Genomic DNA, 13819 nt, shown 5'->3' with positions numbered 1-13819 from the left:
GTTTGTTTACCAAAGTATGACACTGATCTCAGTGGGTCGATTTCAAGCCCAGCTCAATGGTATTAAGATAACCAGAAAAACGAACACAACAAAACAGTATATATATAAAAAAATAAAAGTCGAAACAAAACATTAGTGAGAAAAATGCAAAGAAGAGCTGTTGGTCTGCAGGCAAGCATTAACAAGACATAGCAATCACAGTCTAATTACAAAGTATAGCAGTAAGGATTCAGGCGCCTAGGTGGCATGACAAAGTATAGCAGTGAGGATTCATGCGCCTAGGTGGCATGACAAAGTATAGCAGTGAGGATTCAGGCACCTAGGTGGCATGACAAAGTATAGCAGTAAGGATTCAGGTGCCTAGGTGGCATGACAAAGTATAGTAGTAAGGATTCAGGCACCTAGGTGGCATGACAAAGTATAGCAGTGAGGATTCAGGCGCCTAGGTGGCATGACAATTCCCTGTTGGACAGATGGATGCAAACATATGGCTGGACAGTAGTCTAGCTGTAGTGATATATGGCTGTGGACATTTCCGATGGGCATAGGAGATCCCCCCTGCACCATACGCATAGGTGATAGATGCAACCCCCCAGACTGGGAGTATGTGCTTGTCCCCAGGAGCACAGAGGTATAACCGTCTGCAGGACAGGTTGCAGTATGCTAGGTGGGCATGAATGGGACACTGTGGAAGAAGTGTACAACAGGCAAAGACTTTATTAATACAGCAGCAGAAGGGATGTGTGGAGGGCTTAGTGTGTACTATATGCAAATAAAATGACAACTTGTAACAATGTGCCACAGCACCTTAAGAAATCTCGCGCATTTGGTGTAGTCACAATTATATTAAAGGATGTGTTTTAGGCAACACTCCTTACAGCAGTAGCTTTTCTGAGGTGTCACCGGCATTGCCCTGAGCCGCGAATCTCTTCTGTTATCAGGTAGTTTGTGTTCCTGTTGCAGAATGTTATCAGGTAGTTTGTGTTCCTGTTGCAGAATGGACAGAAGTCAGAATGCTGTACAGTAGGCGGTCTGTAACCCCTTCAGCCGGGGATGCCATGCTTCTTTCCAGTTACTGGTTTGTGGAAGATCCATTCCAGAGACATCATAGACATCCCAAAATTTCAGGAGATAAGATGTTGGTGGTTGTTGCGGAGGAGGAGAGTGGGATGCATACTTCCATGGATGTCCACACACACATAATGATGTTCAAGAAATGTTAATAAAGGCTTGGCACATTCAGTCGTTGTGGAAACAGTCTTCAGAAGTGCAGGCACGTCATCTACTGGTAAGAAACCCAGTGCAATCAACTTGTGGATGGCTGCAGAAAATTCAGCATTCGTGCCATAAAGGGACACACGCTGATGGTGCAGGATTTGCTGCCAAGTAATCTGTGCAAAATGTAACAAGCGGCTCTTTGGGATACTCTTGGGGAATGCCTTATGATTGGCATGAATTGCTGCCTTGTGCAAATCAGTAGTGATGTACTCGGGATGAAAGGTGCATCCGAGATCTGCAGGCATCCCCTTAAGCATATCCCACATATTATATGCTACCACTGTATTCCAAGTCATTAGACATTAAATCAGGGGAACAATCCTTGTGTTAGTGCCAGTCCGTGCATGGTGTACAATTGGCAGCACATTTCTGCACATGTTGGGAATGTGCCATCCCCATGTATAATGCGTGACCTGCACAGATCTGCCAGATTTTGTGCTTTAGTTAGCAAAATGATGGACTCCTTGCCATCCATGTGCGATTTTCTCTGTAGGAGGAAGGTACCACTGTGGAGTGGATACCAGCTGATCTCAATGTCCTCTGGGATTGCAGGAGGTATGGAAAGGGATACCTGTGCCCTTCGCTGTATTCTGGCAATGGTTCAACAGAGTGTAGCACTTTCCAAGGACACTCGGCATTACTTGACCAGGCAAATCATTGCTGCACTGCTACCTGTGCAATGGTGGCGTCTGATCCTTGTTGGTGTGGCAGTGATTTCTGTAGTTCTTCCCAGTCCGCATGGTGTACTCCAATAACCTGGCATCTTTAGGCCTTTATCCTTTTCTCAGTACATGTCCTGTGTGTTTAGATAGCACTTCACACTCTAAATGATAGCTCTTTGTCACTAGCATTGGCTTGCCATGTTAGCTGGGCACTGTGCAATATCTGCTGCCAAGCTTTTCTGGCCTGTACTCATAGGTAGTGTCAATGCTGCTTGTAGTGAGCTGTTCAACATCCGTGTTCTACAGGTTACTAAGGCTGAGCAACTGGATGCCAGTGATGTCAGCTGTATGTTGATTTGTGACTGTGGGAAGCGTGGAGTGTTTCACTTTGCTGTGCATAGATCCTGTACTACCTTAGTATGACCAGCAATGTAGGCAGTGGCTTACAAGTACTCTCTGACACATACAGTAGTCTGTTTGCTCTGTTTAATCCACCCTGCTGCTATATGTTTGGCAGGAGTTTGGACAGTTATGTTATATTCCCAAACGGCACGGCAGTAGGATAGTCGCACTTTAAGAGCAATGTAGATGTCTGCACTTGATGTAATATACTACTGTCACTGCCCTCAGAGTACACTTCCCCTTTAACAGCCTGCCTTAGGTTTTGACCAATCAGACTTCATTGCCCAGTATCATGTAGTGTCACTGCCCTCAGAGCACACTTCCCCTTTAACAGCCTGCCTTAGGTTTTGACCAATCAGACTTCATTGCCCAGTATCATGTAGTGTCACTGCCCTCAGAGCACACTTCCCCTTCAACAGCCTGCCTTAGGTCTTGACCAATCAGACTTCATTGCCCAGTATCATGTAGTGTCACTGCCCTCAGAGCACACTTCCCCTTTAACAGCCTGCCTTAGGTCTTGACCAATCAGACTTCATTGCCCAGTATCATGTAGTGTCACTGCCCTCAGAGTACACTTCCCCTTTAACAGCCTGCCTTAGGTCTTGACCAATCAGACTTCATTGCCCAGTATCATGTAGTGTCACTGCCCTCAGAGTACACTTCCCCTTTAACAGCCTGCCTTAGGTTTTGACCAATCAAACTTCATTGCCCAGTATCATGTAGTGTCACTGCCCTCAGAGCACACTTCCCCTTTAACAGCCTGCCTTAGGTTTTGACCAATCAGACTTCATTGCCCAGTATCATGTAGTGTCACTGCCCTCAGAGCACACTTCCCCTTTAACAGCCTGCCTTAGGTCTTGACCAATCAGACTTCATTGCCCAGTATCATGTCCATTTACAGACTTGACTTAGGGATGCTTTCCTGTATAGCTCCCTTTTCTGCATGTCTGCATCTAACCCTGTGTTTGCCATTTCTACAGCTATTGTAGGATGATTGTGCCAGACCTCCATGTGCCTCCATGCTCTTCTGGTAGACTGAAGTATGCATAGGTAGGTGAGAGAGAGAGAGAGATAAATAACATACTTGCTATAATTAATTATATAGTTTTTGGATGTTTACTATGATTGGATCATGCTTGTGTCGCCCATGTCTCTCGTGTGTGTCTGCTGTTCTCTCTGTGTACTTGGTGATGCCTGACGGTAGTTGTCCCTGCAGTTTGTTAAAACACACCCCTAGTGAGCCACTTTAGCTGTGCATTACTCACGTCAATGTATCTGGGCGCATCTACATCTCCCCTTTAGTACTGCACTCTCATATCACTTCCACAGACTTCCACAGACTTTGGAGTTGTTGCCATACATATAATGGTAGAATGGAATTAACTGACCTTATAGCTGGGAAAGCTTCCCTACTATAACAAACCAAATACAAAAACAAAAAAAATGATAAAAATCACTCACGCAAGGCTGCAGAGATTCCAACAAACTAGCTACAGCGATCCAAAACTTGTTAAGCGCTTTTGTTTTATTCAGTAGTAAAACATCGTCAGATAAACATAAAATGGCCTGGCAACATTTAAATACACTTCAGATATCATATAACCAACATTTTGAAATCATGTGAGCAACTTAAAATCATGTGACAGCTGAACCCCTGTGCAAATTCTAAGTCAAAGACAGTAAAAATCACCAAGTTAAAAAAGTAAATATACATAATAGCACCCCAAATACTTGGGGGAAAAAAAGCTCCGGATTTGTTTTCTGATCACTGCAGCTTGATGTTTTTGATGGGTGACTGCCCACTGTACAAACTATTTATCTTCCATTACATCCTGCAGATTATTTTTCCAAGAGTTTTTCAGACTGGTGTATAGAGGAGAATTTTTTTGTCTGTATGGTTCTAGTTATTTGGCTTGTTGATTTGAGAATACCCAGTTACATGGAGGCTATGTTCAATTGGAAAAGCTCCAAATAGTGTCATGGGATTACTGTAGGAGTCAGATGCAACTCATAAGCATGTCTGAAATACATAATTTATGTAGACTTGTAGTAACTTGGCCCAACTAGAAACGAAATGAAGCAGACCTCACAACTGGCGATAGATTATGAAGGTGGTTTGTGAAATACCTGAACTGACAAAATGTGTAACAGAAGGTCAGTATGAGAAACGTAGCAACCCCTGGAAGTTTATATTAGGCAGTGTGGAAACATGTAGAAAGATGAGGGGAAACTTAATTAGAGGTATGCACATAGAGAAAGTATTTATATAGAAGAACAAGGCAATGTTAATAGGTTTCTTCCTTGTGAATATCTAATATCAATGTAAACACTTAACGTGAAAACTGAGTGATTGACACCAGACAAAGCAATAAAGCCAAAAGATGGATATTGTTTATCCCCTACAGTTAGCTGAAGATATGGAGGTATTTAAGTGTTTTTTTTTTGTTTGCCCCACACCTGCTGACCATCAAGCCTACCTCTGTCCAGCGAATGTCTTAAAGGGCAAGAAAGAGAGCTGACTTACAGGTTGATTAAACGATTGTTTTATTGATTAAGCAATGATCGATATGTTTATTGTTTTATTGATTAAGCAATGATCGATATGTTTACGTGTAACTTGAGTACAAGGTTGATGCCTGTTTTTAGTGCACATCCAGGGAGAACAGCTTCATACAAAACAGTGAAGAATAATTGCATATGAACCAGTATTACATTGCAAAATCATACAGCAGACTCCGTCCCAGTTAAAATTTTCACATAATATTAGAAGCTACACCCCAAACTGTACTGTTAGAGACAGTGGTGTTGAACATATTGCTGAGAATAAGAAGCATGCAGTGGAGGTATTAAAATAGAAAGAAGAATGGACAGCACTACTATCTAAAGTAAATTATAAGAAATGGAATAAATGATTATAAACAAATGTATTTACATGTGCCAGATATCCTGAAGTATCTGTGGAATATTAATAAATGGCTGACATAAGCCATACAGAATTCCTGCTTTAGATGTGAAGCCCTAAAGGAATATAGTATCAAAGTAGCACAGAATGGAATTGGACGGTGCAGTGGTGCAGCAGTTAGCGTTGCCCCAAAACAAGAGGTTCTCTGGTTCAGTTCTCAGCTGGGGTGCTTCTGTGCGGAGTCTGCATGTCCTCCCTGCGTTCGTGTGGGTTTCCTCAGGCTGTTCCAGTTTCCTCCCACATTCCAAAGACATGCATCTGGAGTGTTTCTCCCCGGGCCTTCTCTGAAAATGGGCTCTATCCAAGTTGGACTTTCCCGGTAAACAAATGTTAAATAAATAAATGGTGGGAATAGGAAAACACTAGGGAAAGAAATCAAGGGTTTTAGAACGTGATGGTGGCAGAAAGAGAGCAGACATTATTACAAGCTATGAGGTGAGAACGACGCGTAAAACAGAAAACATGTATTCGAGCAAGACGAATCTGAAATTAGTGGCTTGTGTTTAGGGTTGCCTGTTAAGTGTAACAGGTAAGAGCCCAACATTGTTGAGGATGGGGCAAGAAAGATGACAAAAAAGCCTATTAAGTTCACAATTGTTTTAGACTAGACTCAGTTGGCTACCTAAGGGGTACTCTTCTTGTGTCGTATCTCCGTTAGGAGAATAAAGAGGGCATTGACAAACATTGTGCAGGCTCCTGCATAGCATATCTTTGTTGTTTACAGGAGTATTCTACACATCTCAGGCCCCTTCTCAAACTGATACATCAGAGTGTGGTTGTCACCTTGGTTGTTTTGGGAGCTAAATAAAGTCGTATTGCTGGATATGGTAAATCTGGTTGTCACCTCGGTTGTTTTGGGAGCTAAATGAAAGTCATATTGCTGGATATGGTAAATCTTGCTAACTACATCAAGTAGTTGCAGCTAAGTGCCAAGGGATAATTGGCAGCAATAAAAAAAAAAAAAACCTTATGGCTAAAAGTAATCAGTTTCTAACTGTCAGGCAAGTTTGCTGTTAATAGGAAGTCTGTCCAATTCCCTTGATACAAAGAATGTTGCTGCTGCATTATTTCAATGCTGAGTTCTATATAGAGCTACCAAAGATGTTTCCTTTTTTATTGTGTAAGGCAAAATGATTACCTAACCATATACTAAGACACTGGGTAGGCCACACCCCATCGTGACATCATTACAAGGTCAGGTTGCTGAGGGCACTGCTTACTCAGAGAAGGAAGTTTGCACTAACGTATTCCAACCCTCCCCTAATTAATTATTCATGAAGGCTCAGTTTGCAGCCTCCTTTATGAATAATCAATCACAGATTATTATTAAGCTTCTGATAACATTCTCTGCAGAACTGTGGTTTGCATCCTCTCCATAGTTCTGAAAAAATGTGCCTGAGAAAAGGTAAATTGTAATGGGACAAGCAAGCAAAAGTGCCATGGTAAACTGAAAAAAAATAGTGGGCTGGCATAATATTTGTTAAAAAATAATGCTTGCGTAAAAGAAAATGCAGTTGACTTTAAAGATAAATAATAGCCATCTTTTAAAGTTTTGATTCCAAAGTCACTGTGGAGAGATGGTTGAGAACGTAATGAAGCTGTTGTCCTTTATTTACTTTGTAATTCTAGTCTAAAGGGCTTCATGAGCCATTATGTGTAGTAGTGACAGTAATAAATATCACTTGGGAAGATTTGGAAAGAAGTTGGCTTTCTGTTACTGTCAATTAAATATGAAGAGTAATTGTTGAATGAGGCATCGGTCTGTTTAATTACATTTTCTCTCTCTTTCTCTGTCCATGTATCAGACAGCAGAGTTGAATCCCCCCCCAGAATTCCAGGTTTTGAATGAATGCAGTGCCGAACAGGTGAGACATCTTGCTGATTATTTTTTTAACTTTTATTATGGACATTTTTTCCTTTATTGTACAGACATTTCACCCGCATAGATATATTGTATGCATAGTAAGTTATGTTCCGTGTTATTCAGAAACATGATATAGGTATACTCTAGCTTACTGAAACAGAGACAAGGTTTTAATTGTAGAACTGCTGGCCTGAGTTCATGAACATAGTTGAATGTTGATAGATTCAATATCCTACTGAAAACTTCCGAACTGTTAAAAACAAAAACAGAAATCAGATTCAATATCCTAGTAACATACAGAGTAGGAAAGTTCTGGATGCTATGCTGCTAATTTTTCAGGGGCTAGGGAGGTTGATGTGGTGTTCTTGTAAAGGGTCAAAGGGCTGTATGTAAGTAGAGATGCACATTTGGATCCTGGAGAGGAAAGAAGAAAGGGGTAAAAAGCTTCTGACTAACTTACAGGCACCGCAGAATAGTGTTGTGCTGACACGACCACCTTCCCAGAAACTTAGCGGGTCTTCAGTTAGTGATGATAGTTGAAAACATTTTGTTGGATCTCTACAGACATTCCTGGCCAAAATAATATTTCACATACTCCTTTTTACTTTAAATACCTTGGTGAGACTCCTATATTAATATTTCTGTCTGTAACTGATTTGCCCCTATCAGTTTAACTAATTTTAATGTTAAGCCTCATGTGCAACTAATTTCTTTTTTAAATGAAAAGTATGGTTCTAGTTTTCTTCTCTCCTACACAGAATTTCCCACATGTGCTGGACCTGCCTGATGGATCCTCTACCATAACACTGTCAGCCCATTCATTTCATCGTGGGTGAGGGCCACACATACTCGAGCTACAGGAGAGTCTTAAGGCCTCAGGGAGCCAACTGTGGCTGTCAGCGTAGCTGATTATTCTTTTCCAGAATTACCGCAGTAGTTCCATACCTGCAAAATACTGCTTGTATCATATTTGGGTTATTCACATCAAGATATTCCAGCCTGGATGCCTCTCTTGCTACTGTTGAAGCAATTCAAAGCACTTTTCTTCCTCTTAATCCCAGTGTCAGTCCATATGTCATTTCAGAAATGTTGTTAATGCCACGTGTATTTCTGATGTACTCAGAATAAACTTCAGAAAGTACTTTATGATGACAAGGAATCTTTATGAGCAAGACTTCCGAGATGTCTGCAGACCGAGGAGCAGGTTTATTGATCTGTCAGTGTGAAAACTGGGACATTGTTAAAAAGCCAATAAAAGCTGTTAATTTGTATAACATTCAGTTAATTGGCTAGTGATTACATTGCCTGGATGCAAGTAAAGAAGAAGTTTGGAAAAAGTAAAAGAAAACCAACCAGAAAAGGAAAAGAAAAAGCTCTGGATGGGAAGAAACACACAGGTGTTCAGCAAAACAAAGCAGTTCATGTTTCAAACTTAGAACAGCAGATGGCGTTCCTTAATTTAAAGGAAAATGCAAACATGCACTCAATGTGTTTAAAATGAATGAGACACTAGAGGATATGTAAAGAAATAAAAGGCTGGAAAAATAGAAAAAAGCTCAAGTAGCTATTTGGATAAACTGATAAAACTGCAGAAATCAGAGAATAAAATGAATGGAAGTGAATGGAAGATTTGCTAAACATGAGGCTTTTCAAGACCTGTTTCAAAAGAGTAGAAGACAGAGCAAGAAGAGAAAACTTGAGATGTTTTGCTGTAATAGAGAAACTTTAAGAAACAGACTGCATTCATTTTATTAAAGTACAGTTAAGCAACTAGACTGGGGTTCCACAACAGGATTTGTTTATTGAAAGGGCATGTCATATGTATGCATCAAACCTGGTCATGAGAAAGCTAACCAAGACCTGAGGTATCAAAGATGCAATTATACCAACAACAAAAAAAATGTTCCTGACAAAACTGTAGCAGAAGAGAAAAGTATTAAAGATTGGGGGCACCAAAGTGTTTGTGGAAAATGATTATTTACTGTGTACCAGGTGGAAAAGAAGCAAGTATATCCCTGCAGTGAGGGCATTTTGAGAGGCAGGTGTGATATTAATGTTGCTGTGTCCAGCTGTCTTCAGAATATTTTTTACTGGAGGATCAAGAACAATTTTTGATATGGAACAGACTAAGGAGGAAATAAAAAAAAAAAAGATTATCCAACACAGTGAGAGCCAGCAAGCTTAAGGGTACTCTGCTTCTCTATCTTTTAGCAAAAACAGAGCCCAAAGAAAATTTGCCAGTGAACCTTTTCCATTGTTCCAAAGGAACTAAATCAGTAAAATTCTCTTTCTTTACCGAACCAAGCTACGCTCATCTGCCTGGAATTATCAGAATCAATCAGAAGTCAGGGCCAATGTCAGTGGTCTCTGGCTGAATAAATTTGCAGATGATTGCAAATTAGAAGCTGTCATTGAATATCACACTGACACAAATGTTCTCCAGGAGGGGCTGACACAGACAAACACCTGATGTCAGTGCCATGGACTAAAACTAAATGCCAAGAAATGCATAATAGTATCTTTTGGGAAGTCATCCATCCCTGGTAACTATCATATTGACAACACACCCCTTAGAGATGACCCAGCAGTCAGGGACTTAGGGACACACACACAAAGTAATCTAGCCTTTCACCATCATGTGTCTACAGTGGTGAGGAAATCATTTTATATTGCACAACTTATAAACAAAGGTATGGCATCTGAGTCCAATGAAATCATTGTTCCACTGTATCTAGCATTCATCAGACCTATCATGGAGTACAATGCCCCTTTTGGTATGCACCTAACCAGGCATATCAAACAATTGGAATGTCCACAGAGGTTCCTCACTAAAAGAATACAGGGCATAAGTAAAATGTTCTATGCAGACCACCTCAAGGCCCTGTCCCTGTATTCTGTCTCTTACAGCCTTTTGAGGGGAGAGCTATGCCTGGCGTATAAGTTATTGTCAGACCCCACTCTGATGGACCTCCTGCATATCCATAAAACATACAGCACCAGAATTACCCGTTCTAACGACTTAAACTTTGCCTGTGATATAAATAGGACCTACTCAAGAGATGGGTATATATCCCTGAGACTACCGCGTCTATGGAACAGGCTCCCCATCCATGTAAAGCAGAGTTCCTCCCTAACCCAATTCAAGTGCAACTCGGACAATTGGATGGGAAACTGGGAAGTCATCCCTGGTTTGGCACCTATGTCTTTAATGGACATAGGTAACCTGTAAATGGTTCATCTCCCAAACCCCTGCTTACTCTTATGAAGAGTATCAGAACGGTCAGTGATTTGGGATGCATGGCTAGGCTTAAAAAGGTCATTGTGGTCGTTGGCCTAGTAAACACCTATGAACCTATTATTTTTAAATTTTATTTTACAAATACAGACTTTTAACCATGATGAGCTCCTGGTCTTACTTCTTTGCCTGAACAAAACAGTGCCTTTTTTTGCTACAGATTCAAATATCAGATGTTTTGAAGAAGGACCCACAATACCAAGGGGAACAGGCAAGGTAGGTCATGTCATTTTTTACATGCTTAGTATTTCAATATTGTTCCAAAGGAAGACACACGAGTTGCCAAAAAAAAAAAAAGCCCAAGAGATGACTAGAAGAATCAGGAGTACCTTGAACTTGAACCAGAGACTAGTGTTGGGAAGATGCGATGATCAGGAAGAAGACCAGCAACAAACTGAAATGAGTGAATAAGTAGTAGTAATGTGAACTATCATTTACATAATATGTAATTTAAACGCTGTGAATGGTGCTTCTCCAAAATGAAGTGGCTGAAAAAGACTGGAAATTTGACTGTGTTAAACTTGTGGGCATATTCTAAAGCATATTCCTCACTGTGTGTGTCATTAATGTTTAAAGGACACTGAAAGGACTGAACACTTGAAGTTTCTTTTCTTATTTGTTTTAAAAATTGCATGCTGTAAATTGCATGTTATATTCCAAATCAGTGCAGTATAATATACAGTCAGAGGTAGCGGTAATAGGTACAATTTCATTTTCCTTTCAGTTGGTACTCCCAGACCATCATTTGTTCCACTGGTTGACATTTGGCTTGATTTGTGCCCAGGGCATTATAAGGACCCTCAAGACCCTTTCCAAAGACAAGTCAGAACACAACATAGTAGTGCTCCATGTGGGAGTGAATGACCTGAGGTCCAGTACCCTGAGACACATGCAGAGAGACATGCTGGACCTTTCTGTACATGTGATGGATGCAGGTAAGACTCTGGTCCTGGAGCAGTCCTTCCTTCACCAAGAATGATGCCTAGGTATAAAGAGAAGATAGCTGGCTTTAATATTTGGCATAATGAATGATGTCATTCCAGGGATTTCTAGCATGTGTCTGTCAGTAGTCCTGTTATTTTGCAAGGCGTGGCCTGTTTCTCATGTACAAGGGTGTCTGGGTATTGTCAAAAGCCTATCATAGAATATACAAGGCAACTGACCCAGTGACCTTTTATGCATTGTCAGTGCTAACCCTTCAAAAGCCTATCATAGAATAAACAAAGCAACTGGACCCAGTGACCTTTTATGCCTTGTCAGTGCTCACCCTTAGGACCCGTCATCCTTTTTTCAAGGAGCAACAGGCCACTCATACCAGAGGTGTATTTGTGGATATCAGTCCAGTTATCTTAACTTCTTTTTGAAGGAAGAAATTGTGTTGCATTGCTTAATTTGGAATGGAAGCTTGTTCCAGAGAAGCAGTAAATGTTGTATGACAAATCTGTCTGACCACCATGTTTTTTTTTTTTTTTTTTGGCTGAAGCAAATTTAGATCCCTGGTTCTAGTGTTAGTGGAACTTTTTGATTTGGGGAGATATAAGAAGTTTTGGACTACTGGATTGCTAATGGTCTGAAAGGTTAGGCACAGATTGCCCTAAGGAGTTGGATAACAGGACAGTGCATCTGACCTCTCCTGGGGTAGTACTTATTTTTAAGTTTGTGATCTTTTAATTGTGAATCTCTGTGGGCTTTACAGTTGTTTGATTTGCCTAATAAGATAACATCCCAAAAGGGACAGTTGTATTCGGGTCTGATCAATATGAACTATAGATGGGTAAAAACTTCTTAGATGTAGATTAAGTACTTTTTGCAATCAACTACACCAAGTAAAAAAGATTTCATCTGATGTCCTTTTCATTCTTCTTCACAAATGGGTTTAGGATCTGATCCCTGGATCTGACTCAGCCACATATACAAGATTTCAGATCCAGATCTCGAGCTCCTCCGTCTACCCACAATTCTCTAACCCATCCCCAACTGCTCAGATCTTGTTTGCCACCATTGGGACAAGACAAGATCAAAACTCGAGTGTGAGAGTGTACCTTTTTTGTCTGTCTTAAATATCGTAGACTTAAATATTACAGTTGGTGTTCTCTCCTTCTCCCTCTAATTCTTTATAGTATTTTGCTGGCGTTAGGGGTGTCTCTTAATTACCTATCATTTCTCCTTCTTGCCTTCTTGACCCCTTTCTTACATCTATAACTTTAGCTGTGTATCCATAACAAAAAAAAAAGCTACTGTGTGTTTAGAAGTAGATAGTTTAGTTTAATGTTTGGTTTTGGAAAGTGTGCTGTTTCTGTTACAGTTTTGCGTAGTTCTTCAGCTACTTTTTTGATACAAGGTTGACCTCTGTCTACTTGGTTGTAACCTTTTCGGTTGATAGCTAGTTAAGTGTTTGGCTTATTAGAGTGTACTGTTTCTTGTATTTGAACTTTACTGTTTCAGTAAAATGTCCGAGAAACCAACCAGTTTTAAGAAATGCACTTCTTGTGGGCATAATATCCCCAGTTCTGATGTCCACAAGGAGTGCGTTTACTGCCTGGGGTCTGAACATCTAAAATCTTAATGTGATATCTGCTCCACTTTTAACCCCAGGGTACACTCCGACAGGTGCAACAAATTAATACATTAAAGGCTTACTTTCAGCCTCTTCTCCTGGGCCTCAAACCCCTGTAAATCTCTTGAAGGCTGTGTTGAGTCTAAGAAACGAAACCTCCAAAAATCCCTCATCGCAGCCACCTGAAAAACTCAGACTTCAGATCTGACCCCTTTAGATCCAAAGACTGTTACGCCTCACTTGGATCCACAGGCCTGTTTGGATCTGAAAGGCGTCATTACAATATCTAGCTCTTCCTTACCATCCCCCTCCTACTCGGATCCCATACCTTTGGATCTAATAGCTAGGACCTGGTCACCGGAGTTTGTTTTAAAAACCTGTTTTTTCCAGCTCTGCCTTCTCAAATATTTCAAACCCCACAGAAGCTTTCCAAGCCAGCATCTATAGTATCATCCAGATCTTCTGGGAGTCTGACAGAGGCAGATGGTGACAGAAAGATGCAGAGATTTCTCATGACTCATATCCAGATGGGGATCCTGCCAACTCCATCCCCTCTTGGATTTATGAGTGCTCCTGCCCAGCCAATGCTGTCTCCTTCTCCGATCCATCTTGTGGTTTTGGAGTTCCAAGATCCCCGAGAGATTCAGCTTCAGATCTGAAGAAGCTCCCCTCCTCAACCTGGACTGTATCCCTGACCAGTCCTGCCCCGAAACCTTCAGATCAGAGCAGATCTCGGCTCTGAGAGGTTGGCACCAGGTCTGAGGGGTTGGGTTCAGCTCCTACTTTGGATCTGTCCCTT

The 13819-nt window shown here is 41.0% G+C and overlaps 1 protein-coding gene across 1 annotated transcript in view; it reads left to right on the top strand.

Annotated features, from left to right (window-relative positions):
- Positions 1-13819, top strand: part of FANCE (FA complementation group E) — a 797034-nt gene that overhangs the window by 296719 nt on the left and 486496 nt on the right. Inside the window, exon 5 of the mRNA XM_044076581.1 lies at positions 7110-7169. Coding sequence (XP_043932516.1) covers positions 7110-7169 — 60 coding nt within the window. The remainder of the gene's footprint in view (positions 1-7109; positions 7170-13819) is intronic.

The sequence above is a fragment of the Protopterus annectens genome, chromosome 7.part0 (assembly GCF_019279795.1).
Source record: "Protopterus annectens isolate FY-2018-M chromosome 7.part0, PAN1.0, whole genome shotgun sequence".
NCBI classification, from domain to species: domain Eukaryota; kingdom Metazoa; phylum Chordata; order Ceratodontiformes; family Protopteridae; genus Protopterus; species Protopterus annectens.
This window is presented reverse-complemented; position numbering and strand designations above follow the sequence as displayed.